A 21,626-nucleotide genomic window follows, 5' to 3' on the forward strand; every position below is an offset into this window, starting at 1 on the left:
ATACACATATCCAACTCTCTCCTGGGGTCTTATAGGGGTGGCAGGATTGGATTGCCTCCCTCCCCTCCCCCAGAGTAAGGGAGTCCACTGACTTCTTGAGGTTAGTTGCTCCATCACATGGTCTTGCCACTGACTGGTTGTTCTCCCTGGGCCTCTTTGCCTTCATCTGTGCCAGGCCATTCCAGCTCTCCTCCCCACCCCACCCCCACTCAAGTGTGATCTCACAGTGTCTGCCCACCCAGTTCACCTCCGCATGATGGCAGCTTCATCAGCCTGATAGAGAGGGGATTGATTCTTCAGCTGCTGTCGTAAGGCCTTCCACCTTTCCTCCAGCATCTTCTTCACGGGATCTAACTCTAGGCGATCCAGCTTACTCAGGAAGAAACAAGGATTCGTGTTTAGGAGAGTGTGGATGTCCAGGGAAACAGAGAAACAAGTAACTAGCCCTGAAGGAAAGGGGAAGGAGAGGGGGAGCAATAATGCCAAGCCAGGTCCCACCTCACCAGAACTGTAGAAGACCCTTGGCATGGAGAGGAAGACTACAACATATCTATCTGGGCACAATTTTTTTTTTCAGTTTGCTCTCCTCTCAAGCCATCTAAAGATGGACAGACTCAGGGCAGCTAGGTGGTGCAATGGATAGAACACTGGCCCTGAAGTCAGGAGGACCTGAGTTCAAATCTGACCTCAGACCAAACACTTGACACTTACTAGCTGTGTGACCCTGGGCAAGTCACTTAACCCCAATTGAAGAAAGAAAGAAAGAAAGAAAGAAAGAAAGAAAGAAAGAAAGAAAGAAAGAAAGAAAGAAAGAAAGAAAGAAAGAAAGAAAGAAAGAAAGAAAGAAAGAAAGAAAAAACAGATGGACAGACTCCTGAGGCCTCACCATCTTCATCTGCCCAAGTACCCTCAGGGAGTAGGTACCCAAGTATGCCAACCCCAAAGTAAGGTCCCTCACCTTGGTATCCATTTCTACCAAGAGCTTGTCCAAGATCTTCTTCCAGTCCTTCTCCTGTCCAGTCATCTTTGTCAGCAGATCCTGCATCATTTGGTTCAGCTGCTCTGTGGTGGCATCAAACTGGATTCGGCTTACTTTGGCAGCGAGGGCAGTCTTATCCGCTTTCTGTCTCAGGAGAGATGAAGGAGGCGGCCACACTGTCTCCACAATGGAGGCACCCCTCATTGAATTTGTCTCTCTGGGATATCTTCCATCCCAACTGCCCCCCCGATAGCCATCCTGGCACCAACCAATGTCTCTTTGATCTATATCTCTCCCATGTGTCCCCCTGCCACCCCTACCCCAAATGCATTTCATAGAACTAGCTGGTACAACAGGCCTGTTACACAAAAGTATCTTATGTGTGCATGGCCTCTCTCACCACATCAATCTCCATCTCCAAGTGTTCCCTGTTGGCTTTCTCCTTTTCTAGCTTCTCTAGGGACTGGTACAGGACCTGGGTAGGAGGTTGAGAGGGATAGAGACAGAAATAAAAGCATTGGATATAGTGGAATGAGTTGGGGAGGGGAGGTTATGTCAAGGGTAGAGATAATTTTGAGCCCAGGACAAAGACTTCCATTCCACTCTGAAGGAGGGTGGTGGGTGAAGGTAGAGGACCTCGGATGCCATTCTGAAGCTTCAGATGATACCTCCTAAGGTATCCTCCTTAAGGATCTACCTCCTCCTCCCACCTCACCAGGAACCAGCCAGGCCAGACTTGGGGTTTGCAGATATCACACACTTCTAGCCTCTTCCCTTTCTCATTCCTGCCCCTTCCTCCCAGCACAGCCCAAACCTCACCTCAATGTCTTTCTGCTTTTGCCTGTGGTCCTCAATGAGATTGCCTGTGGTGATGTTAAGTTTCTCACAGTCACCTTGCACCTGAAGGATAGTGGCCTGGATATGACCTAGTAGCTCTTCATCCTGAGGCAAGAGGAGGAAGAGAAGGAAAGGAAGGACAAAAGGAGGCCATTTTGAGGTTGATGGCATGACCCTTCCCCTTCCCACAAACTCATAGGCCTTTCTTCCAGGATATATCAAAGTCTCAAGCCAAGTCACATAAAACGGACAAGAGCCTAGTAAAGAACTGAGTGACCCCAGGGGATGGACTGAAGAAACACTGGGTAGTTGAACTTTCCTGGTGTAGTTTGAGGGATGAATCTTGCTCTTCCTCAGCATGCCCTCCCCCCAATCTAGTGTTACCCCAGGTAGGCAGAATCTCTACCTAATGAACTAGCACTCCAGAAATTGTGTTCTACAGGTGGGAGGGTAGGTCCCCACCAGCTCTGTTGATTGCATGGAATCTTGGGTTTCTGAATTAATCAGTGCAGATAATGTAACAGGGGAGGTGTGGGAAGTACCTGTTCACTCATTCATTCAACTCATTTATTCATTTAACAAGCATTCATTAAACTGTCCCTGCCCTCAGGATGCTTCTATTCTACTGTAAGTGGAAACATCGTGTTAGATAAGTATGTACAACATACCTTTAGGGGCAGCTAGGTGGCACAGTGGAGAGAGTACAGGCCCTGGAGTCAGGAGGACCATCCAACCTTATACACTTGACACTTACTAGCTGTGTGACCCTAGGTAAGTCACTTAACCCCAACTGTCTCACCAAACACAACAACAACTCACCAACATATTTGCAAAGTAATATTTGGGGGTGGGGAGTTCCTAACAACTGAGGGGATCAGTATAGGCCTCTTCTAGGATCTTTGAAGTGAGACAATGTGGATATATAATGGAAAGAGCACTAGCTTTTGAGGCACAGGACCCGAGTTCAAATCTCCCTTCTAATGTATATTATCTGTGTGACCTTAAGCAAGTCACAGAACCCAAATGGGTCTCAGTTTCCAAATCTATAAAATGAGATGATAGGAGTAGACGGCTTCTGAGGTCCCTTCCAGCTTTGTCTTTGGAGGCAGTGATTCTAAATTATCATTATTATTTTTAAAATTATTATTATTATTATTAGGCAATTGGAGTTCAGTGACTTGCCCAGGGTCACACAGCTAGTGAGTATCAAGTGTTTGGTCTGAGGCCGGATTTGAACTCAGGTCCTCCTGAATCCAGTGCCAGTGCTCTATCCACTGCACCACCTAGCTGCCCCCAGAAGCAGTGATTCTAAGAGGCATAGGTGAAGAAGAACTGAACTTCAGGCATGGGGGACAGCCCCAAGGCATGTTGAGGGGAGATGACATGTGTGAGGACCAGCAAGAAGGCCAGGTTAGCTGGACTATAGAGTGTATAAAAGGGAGTAATGTGTAATAAGCCTGGAAACAGTTGAGAACCAGAATATGAAGGGATTCAAGTGCCAAGCAGAAAAGTTTGTATTTTTATCCTAGAGGCAATAGGAAGCCCTTGGGTCTTCTTGAACCAAGGAGTGATGTGGTCAGACCTGTGCTTGAAAAATGTCAATTTAGGGGCAGCTAGGTTTCACAGCGGATAGAGCACTCCCCCTGAAGTCAGGAGGACCTGAGTTCATATGCGTCCTCAGACCAAACTCCTGACACTTACTAGCTGTGTGACCCTGGGCAAGGCACTTAACCCCAATTGCCTAAAAATACAAAAACAAAAAAACAAACAAAAAAAGAAAAATGTCAATTTGGCGTTTGTGTTGAGGATGCATCCCCAGGAGAGAGACTGGATACAGGGAGAACAATTGGGAAGCTGTGGCAGTAGTCCAGGGATAAATAAATACAATGAGGGTCTGAACTAGGGTGGTAGCCATGTGGATGGAGAGAAAGGTACGGACACAAGGAATACGGAGGCAGAATTGCTAGTGAAGAGCTGAGGCTACACTCCAGGTTTTGAACCTAGGTGATTAAAAGGAATGGTGGTGTTCGGGACAGATTATAGGCAATTTAGGAAGAGGATATTTTAGGGGAGGGGAACAATGAGTTCTGTTTCATTCATATTGAGTTGTGACTCTTTTTATTTATTTATTTTTTGGAGGGATTAAGTGACTTGTCCAGGGTCACATAACTAGTGTCTGAGGCAGGATTTGAATTCAAGTCTTCCTGACTCCAAGGCTGGTGCTCTATCTACTGCACCACATAACTACCCCCCATATTGAGTTTGAGATGCCTATTCCCATTGGTGTTGTCCAACAGGCAGTTGGTGATCTGGATCTTAGGGCTCCCTCCCAAACCCCTGCTAACCTTCCACTCTTCCCCAAAAAGCAGCAGTCCCTGTCCTCTGGGGAGTATCGGGGAAGGACAGTCGTTGGTGCCCAGGTGCAGTTACTCTTAGGTGATGCCTGCTTCTTGGATCCCTTCTAGAGGGTGAGGTGGAGGTTTGTGGAGTTTAGATGGGAGGCAGACTGAAATCTGGGGCCCTGGAACCTCATTCCCTAGCAGGCCTATCCTGGTACAGGAGATGGCCCAGTCAGACTTACCTGATTCTGGAGCTGATACTTCTTCGAGGGCCGAGATATCATCAGATTGTTGACCATATCCTGGAGCTGCTCATAACGCTGTACTAGCCTGCTGACTTGCTGGCTTAGGTCTAGGCTACAAGCTGGACAGGTAGCGTTTGGGTCAATTTTGTCTGGGTTCAAGGGTGCTGGCGTCTTAGGCGGTGCCATGCTCATGGACAGCAGGGTGGACGATGAGGTAAGCATGCTTTCTATGATCAACCTGAGCTTATCTAACTGTATATAAAAGAAAAGCAGGTTGGGGAGAGTTTTCAGGGTGGCGTGAAACAAACCAGTCGGTAGAGTTCTTTGCACAGGGGTGGCCTGAAGGCCTTCTCTGCTGGCTCATGGGATCCAATTTGAGGCTCTACTTCCCTCATTTAGGCTTTACGGCAGCCCTCCTGACACATGTCAATGTCCTGGGCCCAATCTGTGGCTCTAAAAGATCTCTAAATTCTGAATTAGACTATGAGAGGTGTCACATGATGCTGTTGGTGAATGAATGGCAGTTACAGACAGAGCTCCAGAGTCACATTGCCCTAGGGAATTTGGGAATAGAGCTGAAGGTCTGGGCTACAAGCCTCAGTGGAGGTGAGAGGTACTGGAGGGGCAGTCAAAATGGGACTGCCTCCTTTCACCCAGAAGTTTCCCCCAACAGTTCCAGAGACAGAGGGCTCCACAAGAGTTGCCCTTGCTCCACAGGGACAAATAGGTATTGGAGGAGAATGCATCCTCCATTTTATTTTATTTTTTTTAGGCAGTTGGGGTTAAGTGACTTGCCCAGGATCACACAGCTAGTAAGTGTCAAGTGTTTGGTCTGAGGACAGATTTGAACTCAGATCCTCCTGATTCCAGGGCCGATGCTCTATCCACTGTGCCACTGAGCTGCCCCTACATCCTCCATTTTAAAACAGGCCCTGAAGATCCATTCACATATCAGCCAGTCCCTATCTCACCCTAACCCATACATCTTACATGGCGGATGAAGGGACATTTGTACAGTCTCTCTTTATCTCAAACCTATACTTATGACAGCTTCTAGGTGGGGTGGACAGCTGGCACTGGGTAGATACTGTATGCTAGGCTGCTCAGTACAAGATGAACCTAGGGAGGGCCCTGTGGTCAGTAAGACGGCATAGGGGCATGATCAGAGATGGGTTTGCTTCTGTCTTGTGGTCTTGTAACTAGAAGCCAGAGAACCTTCAGATGTGACTTCCCCAGGAAGGATAGCAGAGAAATGGAGACTTGGTCTCTGGTACTTAGCAGGAGGGAGGCCTGTTCTCCCCTTCTCTGGTCCCTCACCTGTTCCTGTAGATAAAGTGTGGCTTCAGTCACTGACTGTTCCACGATGGCCTTGCCCTGCTCCTGCCGTTCCCTCAGCAGGGCCAGCTCCTTCTCTATGTCATTCACATTCGATCTGGGCCACAGAACCAAGAGGCTGGTTACTGACTGGCAGCCCCCAAGGGACTTGAGCACTAGGTGTCAACACTCAGCTTTACTCAAGGGGTGCAGAAACCAGTTAGGAGGAACTGAGGTTTGAGGAAGTTGTACATTTTCTCTCCCCTCTAAAAAATTCCAGCTCTAGTTCTGGCGTACTTGTAGGGAAAATCAAGCTCTCTCCTCAGCTGGTCATTGTGATGACTGGCACAGATGCCCACTCAGCCAGCTTGTGAAATCTCCAGCCTGCTAGGACTGGGAATGGAAGAGACAAGGAGTGTGGAGTCATGGACACCTCCTGGCTAGGATCTGAGAGGCTTTTCTCTCATATCCCCTGGGCACTGTCTTCTAGGGGATCCTGGTGGATGTCTGCCGGTTTGTTCTGAAGCCACCCGGCCTTATGGGTTAGCTATGACAACCTCCCAGGACGAGACAGAGCCCACAGCCCAGATCAAGATGGGAAGAGAAGGCCAGTCCAGGAATAGCTCCACTCATTCTTATCAACTCCTTCGCTCATAGCACAAGAGCCTAGAAGACTGGTCTTCTCTTCCCTACCTGCTCAATCTTGCCAGTTTCCTATATATCCAAACACCAAATGGTCTTGAGCTCCCGGAGGGCCCAGCTTTTACCTGAGAATATTTAGCTGCAGACTCAGATGGCCAGACCTTTCTCTCTCCTCTTCAGCCTCTTCCTCTTCTCCTTCCAGGATTCGCTGCATTAACTTCATCTGTAACCCCAATGGTTTGGTAGTTTCAGGCCTGAGTCTCCCCTCTCCGGGAAGTCTGGCCCAGGCTTCTCACTTAATAATGATAATAATAACTGGGAGGTTAAGGGTTAGTTTTACAGGTGGGGAAACTGAGGTTAAGTGATTTGACTGGGGTCATACAGCTAGTGAGTTTGTCTAAGCAGGATGGCTCTATCCACTGTGTCCCCTAGCTGCCTACCTCTCCTCCCTCCCTGTGAACCTAGCCCAGGGACTTTGTTCTGAAATGCTTTTGACTATCCCCTTAGAATGGTGGGTTCTCTATGGATTTCAGGACAAATTGGATAGCCCTTTACCCACTCACTTTTTCCCTCTCCTCTTGAATTTCTTTGGTTAAGGCTTTAAGACCACGCAGCTGTTCCAGCATGTCATCAGGGATGGTCTTATTGGCTATGGAAGAAGGTAAGTCAGAATTGTCAAGGTCTAAACATCTCTCTCTTCTCCTATCGGTAAGTTCCTCTCTGGGCCTCCATTCTGGGGAGGGTCCCAGGTTAGACATCCTTCATTCCCCTCTAGGATTCCCCAAACTTCCTGACTACACCCAAATGAGGCTCCCTTCCCCCAACCCTTTCAATCTCCCTTTGGTTTCTTATCTTCCCCATTTATAACCTAAATTCCTTGAAGGCAGGGACTGTCTGTTTATATTTATATCTCTGGCACTTAGCTCTACCACTGGCCAGAGCTTAATAAATTCTTCTTGCCAGCCTGTTTCCCAATCCCCTCCCTTAACCAATGTGAAAAACTCTACTTTCCCTGGTGGTGAGATGAGAACATTGTTCTAAGTCTCCAGAAACTCTTCCTAAATAGCTCTCATGAGAATTTTTCTGGTTTGCTTTGGGGAGGTGGCCATCCCACCCACCTCAAATCTTAGGACCCAAGACCCTAAAGCCGTGGATGAAGGAAGACTGAATTTAACCCTTTTGCTCTCCCTCACCCCAACTCCATACTATCTTTTTTTCTCTTCTCAATTTCCTTATCAAGCTTCTTAACCTGGGGGCTTGACACCTGCAAATAAATTTCTCAGTCCCCTCCTGGGTCATTGGCCCCAATCCTGAGATCAGATGCAAATCTTGCTGATTTTCCCGGTGTATCTACCTAATCAGTCATAAAGGCCCTATTGAGCTATAACTAGGGTAAGGTGATTGGGGCTATATCCCAGGATGCTGAAATTTAGAAGGCACTAAAAGCTCTTCCATTTCTTTGCCAGGTAGAAACTGAGCTTAGCACCTAGTTAGCAAGTATTGTTAAAACAGGAAACCACCAGAACAAACAAATTTTAAAATATGCTGGAAGTTACCAGAGGACAGGCCAGTTCCTCCCCCTGCCTAGAGCCTGCTACTTCCCCTGGTGGTTGCCTCCCCAGCCTTTCATGCCACCTCTCAGAACTGCAGATTACAATTGGAGAGCCCTGGAGGAAGATACGGAGAGGGGAAGACGGTTTGGTCAGGTGTATGTGAGTATGTGTATGAATGCAGAGGTTTGAGGCCTAGAAGCTGAGACAGCAAAGCAGAGGCAGAGAGGTTTGGGCAGACAATACTTACTTAATTTCCCTATCAGGAATTGTAACTTCTCCAGCTCTGAGTGGCCAGCATCTTCATCCAGTGCCCCCATCTGCTCCTTCAGAATCAGGTAGTAGTTGGTAAGCTCCCCCATCAAACGCAGGGTCTCTAAGGCAAAGGGGAAGCTGAAACCCTCTCCTTCTTTGCTTTTTTGGCTCGGTGTTCGATGTTGCTGGTATGGATGTAGAGAGTACATAAACGATGTGCTCGACCACGGTGGTTGTGGCCCCAAGGCAGGCTGTGGCAATGCGTAGGGAGGCTGGGGTGGCGTGTAGGGAAGATAGGGTGGCACAAAACTGACTGGGATTGGGAAGACAATACAGTTTGAACGCCAACTTGGCGCACAGGTTGTTCACTCGGTGTGGTGCCTGAGGCAACAAAGCCAGGCTGATCAGCACCTGAAATTACAGAAGCCCCCGAGGGTACACCTCCGAGCTGAAATAATAATCTTTGATTCACACCAGGAGCAGCTGTTGGGGCTACGGTAGCTGAAGAAACTGTTTCTGGGGCTATAGGATATGGCCAGGGACCTGGCTGATACGTGGGTGGGGGCACAGGACTTGCTGGATATTGGCCTGCGGCTCCAAGCCCCGGCAGAGATGTAGGGGGGGGTTCCATGGATCGGCTGATCAGTAGGAGTGGGCTGGTCTATGCCTGGGGCTACAAACGTTGGCTGACCAGTTACTGGATCAATAGGGACTGGCTGATCTGTAATTGGTGCTTCAGGACCTGGCAGATAAGTGGGTGGGGCTCCAGACTCTGGCTGAGTGGTGGGTGGGGTTCCAGAAACTTGTGGGTAGGTGGGTGGGGCTCTGGGTCCTGGATGAATGACTGGGGCTCTAGGGTAGGTGCCAGGGGCTCCAGGATAGGCGCCGGGGGCCCCAGGGTAGGCGCCGGGGGCTCCAACGAAGGCGACTGGGGCTCCGGCGTTGGCTCCCGGGGCTGCAGGGAAGGCGACTGGGGCTCCAGGGTAGGCGCCGGGGGCTCCAGCGTTGGCGCCGGGGACTCCAGCGTTGGCTCCGGGGGCTCCAGGGAAGGCGCCTGGGGCTCCAACGTTGGCTCCAGGGGCTCCAGGGAAGGCGCCGGGGGCTCCAGGGAAGGCGATTGGGGCTCCAGCGTTGGCTCCGGGGGCTTCAGCGTTGGCTCCGGGGGCGCCAGGCAAGGCGACTGGGGCTCCAGGGTAGGCGCCGGGGGCTCCAGGGTAGGCGCTGGGGGCTCCAGGGAAGGCTACTGGGGCGCCAGGATAGGGTACTGGGGCACTGAGTCCTGGCTGATAGTTGGGTGGGGTTCCAGGTACTAGAGGATGGGTGGGTGGGGTTCCAGGAACTGGTTGACCTAGGCCTACAGCTGTTGCTACTTGCTGATATGTTACTGGGGTTACAGCGTCTTGCTGATCTATTCCTGGAGCGAGAGATGGCTGACCTACCCCAGGGGCTAGCTGACCTATGCCTGGAGCAAATGGAGAAAACGGGGAAGTGACTAGGGATGTAGAAGGGAGTGTGCCGCTAACTAAGGTTAGAGGGGATTGCTGTGCAGTGCCAGAGGGCAGTAGGGAATGTTCTGTGCCAATCTGCCTTGGTCCAGCAGCTTCCCGAAGTGGGGGGTGGAATCTCTGTGCCAGGTGGCATCTTCTGTGAACTTATTTTTTTCGCGGCTGGAGAAGCCTTTTCAAGGGGCACAGGTATTGCAGTAATTAGAGAGGTCTCTGAAGTCTTGTCCACTGCCTAGTTAGAGGAGGAAGACAGAAGCATGTGGTCAAAGTCACCTATACTGATCCCAGGTTGTGTGTTGGGGGAGATCTAATCAGGTCAATTTAGGGCATTGGTCAAGAGAGAATCTCTGGGACCAAATCTCAGTGGGTCTCCGAAGCAGGAATGATAGAAATTTCCAGGGCAGAGTATAATATCTAATAAAACAAAAGAGTTAAACTCCGATCATATCAGGCCACTAGGTAAATTATCCAGGGGTTTAGAATAATACTGTAGATACACTTGCATCCCTTCAGAAATGGACACCCCCCCAAAAAAAAATTCGCAGGCACATGTTGTTCTACTCTCTTGGCTTTGAGGAGAGCCCACTCTAAATCCTTTCCCAATAATCACCGTAGAGCTTCTTTGACCAGAAACTAGTGCCTGCTCCAAGTCTTCCCAGGTAACTATCGAATTGTCTTCTGGATACAAACTCATCTTTCGAGTTAGAGCTTCCTGGTGGGGAAATAGTCACATTCATGTAATCTTGGGGATCCTGTTTTCCCACAAACTGCTCTTGCCTTAAACTACTCCCCCCCACCCCATTGTCAAGCAAGCTTCAGACAGCTCCCTTCTTTGTTTCACTGCAGAACTGACTTGTAGCAGGTATAGATCTTAACCCTCCATCTTGAATTAGAAGCAGGAAGTTGGTGTAAGGAGTGACACTTTAGAAAGCATTCCTTGGGGTCCCGGGATGAGGACCCAGCATGCAGAGGACACTGTTAGTCCTGTTGTGATGAGATTTCAGAGAAGAGCCTGAGTAGACATTAGAGGGAGGGCTGGATTATGGGTAATCTTGTCCCCAGTTCCAAGGGTCCCTTTTCCCTGTACTGGACAGAATGTTACCAGATTATTTTCTTGGTGATTGACTAGCTTCTCTAAATCTGTAATCCGTTCCTCTATATCTGTAATCACTGATCTGTAGTCTTTCAATGCCTGAAAAAACAAAACAAAACAAAACAAAACAAAACCTGATAAAAGGCATACCCTGAATCAAGATTCCACTCTCCTATCTCTAGGAAAGGGACAAAAAAAGGAGAGGAGTATGTTAAGATCCCTATACAGGAAAAGTAAGAGGGGACCAAGGGGGGAAGGGTCCTAGCTAACTGAAAAATAACAACCAAGTTCCTTCTCTCATAGCCTAGTAAAAGGGAAATTTATTTTAGAGACAGGTGTCTAGAGGAGAGCTTTCAGAGGCAAGGACAAATCCAGAACATCTTTTCAGTTTATTGCCTGCATCCTGGCCTTTGCTTCATTCAGCCCCCAAATCAATCAACCAATGAACCCTTTCAAAGCCTCTTGGAAAGAGGGGACCCTAATCTGTCCAGGAACTTGGGCAGAGCAATTAAGACCTTTAAGATACCAAATGTTCTTTCTAGTTGATAACTCAAGTATTTAAATGGATACATATCTCTATTAATCCAAAGAAAAAATGTTAACTCCTCCCATCAAATTTTGTTGATGTTCGTTCCTGCTCTACCCTTTGTGATCTCATTTGGGGTTTTCTTGGCAAAGATACTGGAGTGGTTTGCTGTTTCCTTCTCCAGAGTATTTTACAGATGAAGAAACTGAGGCAAACAGGGCAAAGTGACTTGTCCAGGGTCACACAGCCAGTAAGTATCTGAGGTCAGATTTGAACTTGGAAAGATGAGTCTTTCTGACTCCAGGCCCAGTACTCTATCCATTTTACTACCACCCAGCTACTTTCTATATATTGTGTGTTTACTGATCTGTGTAAATTGAGTTTCAGTTGTTTTCTGTCATTAGACTAAAACTTCCTTGAGGACAAGAGATTTTTGTTTTTGTCTTTTTTTTTTATCTCTAGTACCTAATACCTAGTGCCTGGCACATAATCGATGGTTAATAAATTTTTGTTGAAGTCCTTCCTTCACTCTCGAAACCTTCAGAATTCCTCAGAGAAAATAACATTTTATTTTAGATATGTACTTTGACGTTTAGAAATACAATACAGTGGATAGAGTCCCTCAGCCATTTGAGGCTTTTTTTTTCCCATTGCTAACTTTCCCCAACCCCCTCAGAAATGTGCTAATGTCTGGAATTGTATTTATTAGAAGTAAAAAGATTGTTGAAATTAATCTCGAGAATAGTTGGAGAATTTCTCAATATACCCTTGCTATAATTCAAAATCAGTAGATGTCTTAAACTCAGAAGGACCTGAGTTTTCATATCTATGTCTGTCTCTGACATTTTACTCTGTGGGTGACCGTGGGCAAGTTATAACTTCACTGAGTCTTAGGTAAACTGTCTAATAACTTAGTTTGAAATCCCAGTGAACAGTAAGATGTAAGGAGACATAGCCATCTCTTCTTTCTTTTTCTTAAAATAACCAAAGGTTTATCTATTTTTCCCCATCATAAAACAAACTTTTAATTTTACTTATTAGTTCAATTTTTTAAAAAACTTTCAGTTTTGTCAGTCTCTCCTTTGATTTCCAGGATTTCAATTTTGGTGATTAATTGGGGATTTTTAATTTGCTCTTTTTTTTAGTTTTTTTAAGTTTCAGACCCAATTCATCTCTCTCTCTCATTCTCTCTGTGTGTCTCTCTCTCTTTCTTTCTCTCTCATTGATGTAAGCATTTAAAGATATATAAAATTTCCCGTAAGTACTGCTTTGGCTACATGCCACAGATTTTGGCATGTTGTCTCATTGTTGTCATCATCTTTAATGAAATTATTGATGGTTTCTATGATTTGTTCTTTTACCCACTCATTCTTTAGGATTACATTATTTAGTTTCCTATTAAGTTTTAATCTATGCTTCCAAACTTTTTATTGAATATAATTTTTATTGCATTATGGTCCAGAAAGGGTCCGTTTAATATATATGCTTTTGGCATTTGTGAGGTTTTTATGCCCTAATACGTGGTCAGTTTTTGTGAAGGTGCCGGAGACATAGCCATCTCCCAGCCTCCCTATGCCTCTTTCTCCTACTGTCCTTGGATTTCTTTACCTACCTCTCCTCCTCTCTTTCTTTTTCTGTGCTTCTCTCTCCTTAATTTCATTTTCTTTGTCCCCTTATCCTGGTCACCCATGTCCCTTAGGCAAAAACATGCAACTGATGATTATTTTGAGTCCCTCTTCATTTAAAAAGTGGGTGACAGCAATATACACTTCTCTTTTTAAACAGAAAAAAAATCAAACAAATCCAAGCCAGATTAAAAACTGCTTTTCCTTTGTGGTTCGACACTGATTCTTTTTTTTTTAAAGTACAGTAGCTTTTGTTGAACAAGCCGAAGAAAGCCCCCCTAATTATTGCTCTAATTATTGCTCTCTACTGCCCCCTTGTGTTCCCAAAGGAGATGTGTCTGTAGTGGGGTATGGCAGAATGTGCCATTTTAAATGAATCCCATCTCAGGTCTTTGCTTCAAGTTATTTCAGATTTTTTTTTACTTGATTTTACCCTCCGCCCTGCAAAATGTGCTTATTCCTGGAATTTTATTTTAAAAGTAACTCTGTTAAAATTAATCTCCGTGAATTTCTCCATACTCCCTAGTAGTATGGAGTTTTCAAAACCAGCACAAATCTTGGGTTGTGTCTCTGAGGAGACTGCTGTGGTTGCCAACTTGGCAGTAGAGGAGGAGGAGTGGGAGAGTTCTGAAGGTCTAGAAATCTATTTGCCCCTGAGAGTAAGGGCCCAAGTGGTTCCCTGATTTTTGAGGAGTAGACCAGCCTGAGCTCTGCTTTCCACTGCTAAGATTTGGAAGTCTGTGTCAGCCTCAGCTGGAGTGTACTGGAGGGAGAAATCCTGGAGACACTTGGCCTGTTTGGGACCTGGAAGATGGCAAAGAAGGCTCCCTCTCACCTGGGGAAGCTCCTTCTGAAGATACCTCTTCTCTTGATCGGCCTTCAAGTCTTTGACTTCATTCATGACATCTTGGATCAGTCCCATAGCCTGCAGGAGGAAGCAACAGGAGCTAGGATGACATACCTGGCTAAGGGTGTGCTGGAGCCAGCTTGAACCCACCGAAATTAAATGTTAAATTTTCAGTGTTGTAAGCATTTACACCTTGGGAAATCAACAAATACTATAAAATAGGGTTTGTTGTATTGTTTTATTGATTGTCTAAATATAAGAAAGTGATGGGGAAATGTTAATAAAGGGTATGTCATGAGCATTTTTTTCCCTGGAGAGTCACTTGTTAAACATTTACCAATGGAATAGTTTCTCTATGCTGGAGGAAAACTGTTGTCTGGGTCTTGTTAGCCTTCTACCTGTACCTAGAAGAGTGAGTTGCTGTGTGGCCAATGAGGGATGCCTAAGTCCTAGCATCACCTCTTGTATGGATTCCTTCGGTCAGCCACAAAAAATGCTCTCAACAAGGGGCTGCTGTCTGGGACCTGAAAGTGCTCAGGGATCTCAGCACTGCCAGCTAGATGTTCCACTGTTCCACTTACCGTGTGTGTGTGTGTGTGGTGTGTGTGTGTGTGTGTGTGTGTGTGTGTGTGTGTGTCGCTTGCCTGATTGAAAGATATCAGACTGTTTTTACTATTGGAATGGTAATTGAATTAACAACTACCTAAAAGTTCATTTTAGTTATTGTGGCTATTGTTGCTTTTTTGAATGAAGTTTATGTTAGTATCTTGTTCAGAATACCATAATTTTAAAAAGGAAATGATATTGGAGATTTCTCTGGCAAGACTGTAACTCAGCATTGGAAAGAGCACTAGTCGAAGAATTGGGAGGTGAGGTTCTAGTTCCAACTATACCAGTAACTTTAGCTCTATGATTTGGGGCAAGTGACTTCGATTTTTTGTGCCTCAGTTTCCCTATCTGTATAAAGAGGTGGTTTGACTAATTGATCTCTAAGGTACTTTTCCAACGTCTCCTAGATTAGGACTGGGGAGGTGTGAAATTTGAGCCAGAGTGTTCCTAAACCTTGGAACGTCTAACACTATCCCCCTCCCCCCACCCCTCGCCGGCCATTCAGGGTCCTTATCCTTCTTTATTTTCCGGTTGTGGTTGCACCTCCTGCTTTTTCTAGGGTTTTAAGTTTCTAGTTGTTTGCCTGATGAACGCCGAGGTCTTCAAATGGAAACACAAAGCTCAGCTATGACCCCCGACTTAGAACTAAGGGATACACCTCCCACCGAGGACTGGCTCTTTCCTCTCTACAAACCTAGAACGTATGCTCGCTCAGAACTTGTCTGTTAACAGCAGAGACCTAACTTGACCAAACCTGAACAAGCATTCCATGGGGAAAGGGAACTCTTAAAGTCCTGGGGACGACAGTCAGACCCCCATCCCTCAGTAAAGCTGGCTCACCTTGGAAATGCCGTCCTCATTGGCCTCCACTTTCTTTTTCATCTGCATCATTTGCCACATGTCTGACACCCGGGAGCCACTCGGCGTCTTCTCTAACAGGTCGGTACCGGATGGCAGCTTGTCCAAAGCAGCTATTTGCTGCCCAAACACATCAACCTGGGAGCCAATGTTCTGTACCTGGCTCTCAATTCCTTGCACCTGACTCCCAATGGCTTGGACTTGTTTGCCTAAATCCTGTACCTGTCCCCCCAGGTCCTTCACCTGAGCCTCTATTACTTGGGGTGTAGGTCGCGCTGAAGAAGGCTGCTTACTGATGCTGACCTTTCTCTTTTCTTTGGTCGGGTACCCACTTATGGACGCCCGGAGAGACTCTGTGCTCCGGCTCTGCTCAGTGATGTGGGGAGGCAAGTCAATTTTGACTTCCTGCAGGTTTAGATGTTTGAGCATAGTTAAGAGCAAGGTGTGGAGGGCGTTGAAGTTGACAGCGCCAATCTCCGGGGTACCAATTGAAAGGTCCACCAGCTCCATCAGGGTGATTTTGGCAGGCATGACTAGCCCACTTAGGTCGGTTCAACATTCAAACCGGTCAGGCTCAGGATGGGCTCCCTCAATAGAAAGAATAGGCCAGTTCGTCGTCCCCCTTGTCAATCCAGAAGGGCGGCTTTGGCGAGCTCCTGCCAGTTGCTACCAGCTGTCTTGGTGCCCTTAGCCAGCCCTGCCAAATAACTATGCCTGAAGGATATATGTCCCACCTGTCGGGGGACAACGCTATCAGGAACCTTAAGGATACAGCCCAGGCTGGTGCGTGCCCAGGTAGCAAAGGACTCCTCGTCCTTCTCTTGGAAGCCCTGCCCCGTGCAGACCTCCCTCCCTCCCACCTCCCACCATCGATTCAGTGAATCTCAGCTTCTTCCTAGGTTGCAGGCTAGACCTCTGCGCAGTACCTACTCTGATCGAGTCTCCCAGCTCGGGCTCCACCCTCTCCCTCCCATTGGTTCTCCGCCAATTCGGCGCTTTTCTCGGACGTTCGAAATGCCCGGCGTGCCATTTGTTTCCTTCGAAGGGGGATTTTATTCTTTTAGTATTCGTGGTTGCTCGGTAACAGTCACAAAAGCAGTACCACGGCTCGCTATGGGTTCCAGGGGAGGAATGCGCCATTCAGATCGAACCCCTGGGGCCCCCCACCAATTTAGGGCGGAAAGGTTGATAGCGAGGTTCACTGGGGAAGCTAGCTGCTCGCTCTCCGAGCCAGCCCATGCAGTGAAAATATTTCCTATCGCTGCCCTCAACCCATTAGCCTAGCAGCCTAACAAGGAAAGCTCGACCTGTGATTGTCATCTCACTCCAAGAATGAGTCTTTTCCAAAGAACGGATCCGGAGGGCTGAAATCAATTCTTGATGGTCAGCATTAGAATTAGAAGTCTCCAGACTCCCAGGCCCCAGCCCACTTGTCCACTGCCAGACGGTTTTCTAGCAGCCTACGGGGGGGAGGAAGGGGAGTGCGCTTGCAGAGGTCCTTCCCTGGACAACCGGAGGTTCATTTACAAACATAAGTAGCCGAATGCGTTCATACAACTGGTGGCAACCTGTTTAACGTTAACATGCTCCTTATGAGCGTTGAACTTCTCACAATAACCTTCCATTCTGAGGGAGGTGCTTTAATTATTCTCATTTTATAGATGAGACTGAAGAAGGCGGCAGTAAATGGCTTGTTCAGGTCAAACAGCTAACCTATATAGGATCAGATTTCAACTCAGACCCAACTCCAGATCCAGCACTCTATACCCACCACAGCACCTACCTAGCATTTTTAACCTGAGGTACTTATTTAAAAAAATACTGACAACTGCATTTCATAATCGTTTTAATTTTTGTAATCCTGTTTTTATGAATTTAAAAACATCGTAAGGCTCCCCCCAACCCCTCCCCAACGTCATCAGTCTGCCAGAGGAGTCCGTGGCACAAAAACAGTTAAGGATTCCTGTTGTTTCAAAAAAAAAAAAAAGGTGAGGGAGTGTGGAGGGTGTTTCACTATGGAGGTAGAAAAGTGGTAAATATCTATAATCTTGAAAGTGCTCTACGTGGCAAGCTTTTCTCCTGCTACATGAACAGATTTCTCTAAAATCAAAGATAACTTTAGTGAAGTCTCAATTCTGCTGCTAATTAGAAAGATGAAGCTTGGCATTTAACCATTCCCTATGTTCAACCGGATCATAGCTGAAAAGGCTCTTAAAAATCCAGTCCAATCCCTTCCCTTTGCAAATGAGAACACTAAGACTCAAGGTAGAATTGTGACTTGATGGAAGGTCAAAAAGTTATTAAGTGGTAGATGGGATTAGAACCCAAGAGTTTTTTTGGGTTTTTTCAAACTCCAAATCCAGTTTTATACTATATATCACTAAACTCTGTTGCAGAAAGAAAAAAATTCAATCTACTTAAAATGCAGCTGGAACTAATTATTTAAAGGAACTTTGCACTACTTTGGTGAGTCTAAACATGTGAACTCAAAGATTAGTTCTTTTTATTCAAAATGGCACAAATGAGCTGTTCTTAAGTTACCCGACTTCATTAAAATTCAGGTAGTGATGATAAAAAAGGAATGTTAACTCAGCTAACTTTTGATAGACTTGAATTGAAAGCTCAATGAAAATCAAGCGCTCAGATGCTCCACTGCCATTTTATTCATTTAACTTAAAAAAACAAACCACCTCTCTACATCCTAGCAGATTCTGCATCACAAAACTCACTCATTCAGCTCAAGAGTTAACCCTTGGAGAACCATGGTTTGATTATTTTTCTCCAGAATTACTAAGACTAGCCTTCCAGACAAATTTTGACAAAAGTGGAGAATAATACATTTTGGCCACAAGGGAACTTTGTACTTCAATACAGAATGTTTACTACACAGTATCAGAATCAACTGCAAAAATCTGTAAGTGGTGAAGGGGCCAACAGATTAGATTCTAGAAGCTCAACTGATCCCAGGCCATACCTTCCTGTCTTACAGTGGAGGCATGATCTGTTCAGAGGGATAATGTTCTCAGTGTCACACAGCTAGTTGACTTCTAAAGACCTACAAGGCAGCTCTGGAAGAACGAAATTAAACTGGCCAAAAAGTTTTATCTGGAGACTTAGGAACTTACTGAAGAGAGAAGAAAACCTTCATGCTGGGAGAAAGAAATGCAACTGCACAGTAGTCCATTTGTGCTTCTTAACCCTCAAACAATGAATGAAATGGAATGAGTTCTAGGTCAGTGACATTCATTGCTTAGGAGGAAGGCTACACTCACCTCCCACTGATGATTGGCCCTTGGCTGGAAGGGATAAGATTAATTAGTACAGGCAAAAGCAGGAATCTATTCACACAGCACCCAGTACTGTGAGCTAATAAAGAGATTTTAATCTCATGTTGCTATGTAATTTATAATGCTGTAATTTATCAGTTCAGTCCCTAGTACTCATCATACACACCCCTCATTCATGTAGTAAGACAGGAAAGGACATTAGATGGGACAGGCAAATGTAAGGGGGGAAGGGGCAAGGCACATGCTTCTGCAATGTAATGGGGTTAGGTAAAGATCAAGTTATTTAATTTGCAATTTTGAAAAAACCCTGCATGTATCATAGGTTCTAGATTCATAGGCTAGACAGCCCAATCTTGATATTACTGTACTACTTCCTAACTGTATTTAGCCCCATGAAATCTCACATTCTTAAGTGACAGAATACTTACTCCTTTCTTAAGAGATAACTTGATTCATAATCGATACAGGGAAGTATTGTTTGTAGAAGCAATTTCAATGTAACAACCCATTTTCTAAGAAACAAACCAATTAGTTGGGTTATGAAACAGTTTCAGTTAAATCTTTGAAATGGATTCATTTTAAGCATAGGGCCTTAATAGCTTTTATAAAAAGAAATGGATTGGTAGGAGATCCTTCAGCCTGCTGACTCATTCAGCATTAAATCATCTCCGTCACAATGCTTCTCCACACGGCAAAAGAAAGTTTCTGGTAAAAACACTGCTCAATTTGATTTTCTTTTGCTTCTCTACCATCACTCCAAGAAACCTCCAGCACTCTCCTCCTCAAAAAAAAAAAACACCTCAATATACATAACTGATGGCCCTGCCTTTTTTCCTCAAAAGCCCCAGAACAAAGCAAGTCTGGATTCTAGTCATCTACAGTAATGTTTCTAAATAGGTAAGCCATGGATTCCCCATTGTGGATTCTCCGTATTGCTTCAGAAAGAATCAAGCTGATATCAACAGTCTTTATCTTGGGACACTGCAGCTTCTGTACTTCATGAGGAACAGTGTTGGTCACCACCACCTACAGCCGCACAGTAAGAGAAAAGAAATAGTGTTATCAGATTTTGGAATCACTCCCCACAGCCCCCTTCAAAAAAACTTCATTTTGAAAATTTTAGTTCCTACAACAGAAATGAGAACACTAAGCTGTATGGCAAGTAAAAACAAACAAACAAAAAAAGTTGGAGGAGAGGACATCACTTAAAGGGTATTCTGCTGTTTCTCATGTATTTAAGCCATTTCTAAATAACTATAAATTGTTGAGTCTGAGCACTGGAACGCTGACATGAACTGCCTAATTAAACATTCTTCTAGGTAAAGTTTTTGATCTACCCTGGAGAACTTGAATTGGGAAAATTACCTTCCCAACAATGTATAAGTAAACACCTGGTGGTGTTCATAAATATATAAAGCCAAGAGGATAAGGTTTTGTTTTGTGCTGGTGTTTCTGATGATCTTGATGCCCTAACTTTCCTGCCCTGTTAGTAAGAAAAAGCCACCTGTTTAGTGTCCTGGAAGGAATCACTTATTGTTTGACCTTAGGCAAACTGTTTCATGTCCACCTTCCCACTCCTCAGTTTCCCTCATCTTCAAAATGCAAAAAATCCACAATTTCATGCTTGCAAATCAACCTGCAGGGATCCTGTGAATGAAACATTTTGCACTGTACAACACTATATAAATATATCTACATAATTATAAACAGGCAACACTATACTCCAGGCCTTAAGACCTGGATTCTAGTCCGACTTTGTGACCTTAGGCAAATCACTTCACTTCTGTGGGATCCAGTTTCCTTACCAGTAAAATAAAGGAACTGAACCTGTAACTTTTTTCTAGCTCTAGTATTCTCTAATTCCATGTGCTTTTAAGTACTGAGTTTGTGAATCACTGAAAGAATAGCAATGAGCAATGACTTGAGCCAGCTCAGAAGAAAAGGAAGGTGCCCCTTCTCTTTCAGAACAGACATACTTCATCAATGGAAGATTCCTCAATTAGGCGAGGAGCATCTGCAGACAAGATGCCATGAGTGGCCATGACATAAATCTTGTAGGCACCGCGCTCTTTGAGTATCTCAGCAGCAGCAACAAAACTTTCCACATCATCAATGATGTCATCCTGGGGGGAGAACAGAACAGAATCAGAGAGCTGTTGCCCACTGTCTTAACCTACTCCTACGGCTCACCTTAAATACAGAATTAAAAGACAATTTAACCTTTCCCTTTTTTCTAGGGAATAAAATGTACTCCTTTTTTTTTCAATTTTCATCTGCAGGTGTTTCACAGTGTATGTTGTCTGAGTTTACAATTATTCTGGCTACTCCAGCTAAAGCCAACCCTAAGCCAAGGATGACCATGTAGAAACGGTCACAATGGCAATACTGGCATGTGGGACCAGCCCAAGCAGCAGTGGGATTTTGGTATATATAAATACCTGCAGCTAGGAATCTCTCATTCAAGCTCTTTATAAAGCAACTTCAGTGGAAAGACACCAGAAGAAATCCTCCAGCAAAGACATTCTAAGCAGAGCTGTGGGTGAATGCACAAGTAACATAAACACACTATCCAAAGGCTGAGAGGCATCTGAACTCTGGAGGACACTGGCTTGCTTACCTTGGTGATAAAACTAACATCTGTCATTAAGTACCATGCTGCCAGTATCTTTGGCCAGTTAATTCAGACAGTTAAGAGCAGTGACAAGCCATGGGTTTGAATACGTCATTGAGAATTCTATTATTTTTGTCTCATTTCTTGAGTACAGTTCATAGTCTGGCCCTGACAATTCTCTCAGAAATTGTTCTACTGGCCATCAGAGGTATCAGATGAAAGAATGGAGGCATTATTTCAAAAATATCAATCAGGGGCAGCTAGGTGGTGCAGTGGATAGAGCACAGGCCCTGGAGTCAGGGACTTGAGTTGAAATCCAGCTTCAGACACTCGATACTAGCTGTGTGACCCTAGGAAAATCACTTAACCCTGACTGCCTCACCCCCCCCCACCTCAACATGATATGAAAAAGATCAAAAGCATAAACCCTAACGATACATGTGCCTGCATGCATCTGTTCACTGGAGCAGTGTCATCTTGCAGAAATTACATTCTACATAAGTT

General features: G+C 45.4%; 2 protein-coding genes and 1 long non-coding RNA gene across 5 annotated transcripts in view; all 3 read right to left on the reverse strand.

Moving 5' to 3' along the window:
- QRICH2 (glutamine rich 2) overlaps positions 1 to 16,155 on the reverse strand; it is a 30,336-nt gene extending 14,181 nt beyond the window's left edge. Inside the window, exons 1-11 of the mRNA XM_078155744.1 lie at positions 15,194 to 16,155; positions 8,636 to 9,404; positions 8,157 to 8,521; positions 6,920 to 7,005; positions 6,482 to 6,579; positions 5,718 to 5,832; positions 4,398 to 4,652; positions 1,799 to 1,921; positions 1,380 to 1,454; positions 959 to 1,123; positions 248 to 369 (exon numbers count right to left, since the gene is read on the reverse strand). Coding sequence (XP_078011870.1) covers positions 248 to 369; positions 959 to 1,123; positions 1,380 to 1,454; positions 1,799 to 1,921; positions 4,398 to 4,652; positions 5,718 to 5,832; positions 6,482 to 6,579; positions 6,920 to 7,005; positions 8,157 to 8,521; positions 8,636 to 9,404; positions 15,194 to 15,755 — 2,735 coding nt within the window. The 5' untranslated portion in view covers positions 15,756 to 16,155. The remainder of the gene's footprint in view (positions 1 to 247; positions 370 to 958; positions 1,124 to 1,379; positions 1,455 to 1,798; positions 1,922 to 4,397; positions 4,653 to 5,717; positions 5,833 to 6,481; positions 6,580 to 6,919; positions 7,006 to 8,156; positions 8,522 to 8,635; positions 9,405 to 15,193) is intronic.
- Positions 9,434 to 13,812, reverse strand: LOC110219278 (uncharacterized). Its single transcript, XR_013487198.1, has 4 exons — positions 13,746 to 13,812; positions 10,769 to 10,858; positions 10,277 to 10,378; positions 9,434 to 9,898 (listed from the first exon to the last, which is right to left on the reverse strand). It is a non-coding gene; the product is annotated as an uncharacterized LOC110219278 (long non-coding RNA).
- An 898-nt stretch (positions 16,156 to 17,053) lies between the features above and the next one.
- Positions 17,054 to 21,626, reverse strand: part of PRPSAP1 (phosphoribosyl pyrophosphate synthetase associated protein 1) — a 37,390-nt gene continuing 32,817 nt past the window's right edge. For all 3 annotated transcript variants that reach the window (XM_021002489.2, XM_021002490.2, XM_078155928.1), the window contains 2 exons: positions 20,488 to 20,634; positions 17,054 to 19,537 (listed from right to left, as the gene is read on the reverse strand). In XM_021002489.2, the coding sequence (XP_020858148.1) occupies positions 19,379 to 19,537; positions 20,488 to 20,634 (306 nt within the window). In that variant the 3' untranslated portion in view covers positions 17,054 to 19,378. The remainder of the gene's footprint in view (positions 19,538 to 20,487; positions 20,635 to 21,626) is intronic.

Source organism: Phascolarctos cinereus, unplaced genomic scaffold (assembly GCF_003287225.1).
Source record: "Phascolarctos cinereus isolate Bilbo 61053 unplaced genomic scaffold, phaCin_HiC Scaffold_5;HRSCAF=322, whole genome shotgun sequence".
NCBI lineage: Eukaryota > Metazoa > Chordata > Mammalia > Diprotodontia > Phascolarctidae > Phascolarctos > Phascolarctos cinereus.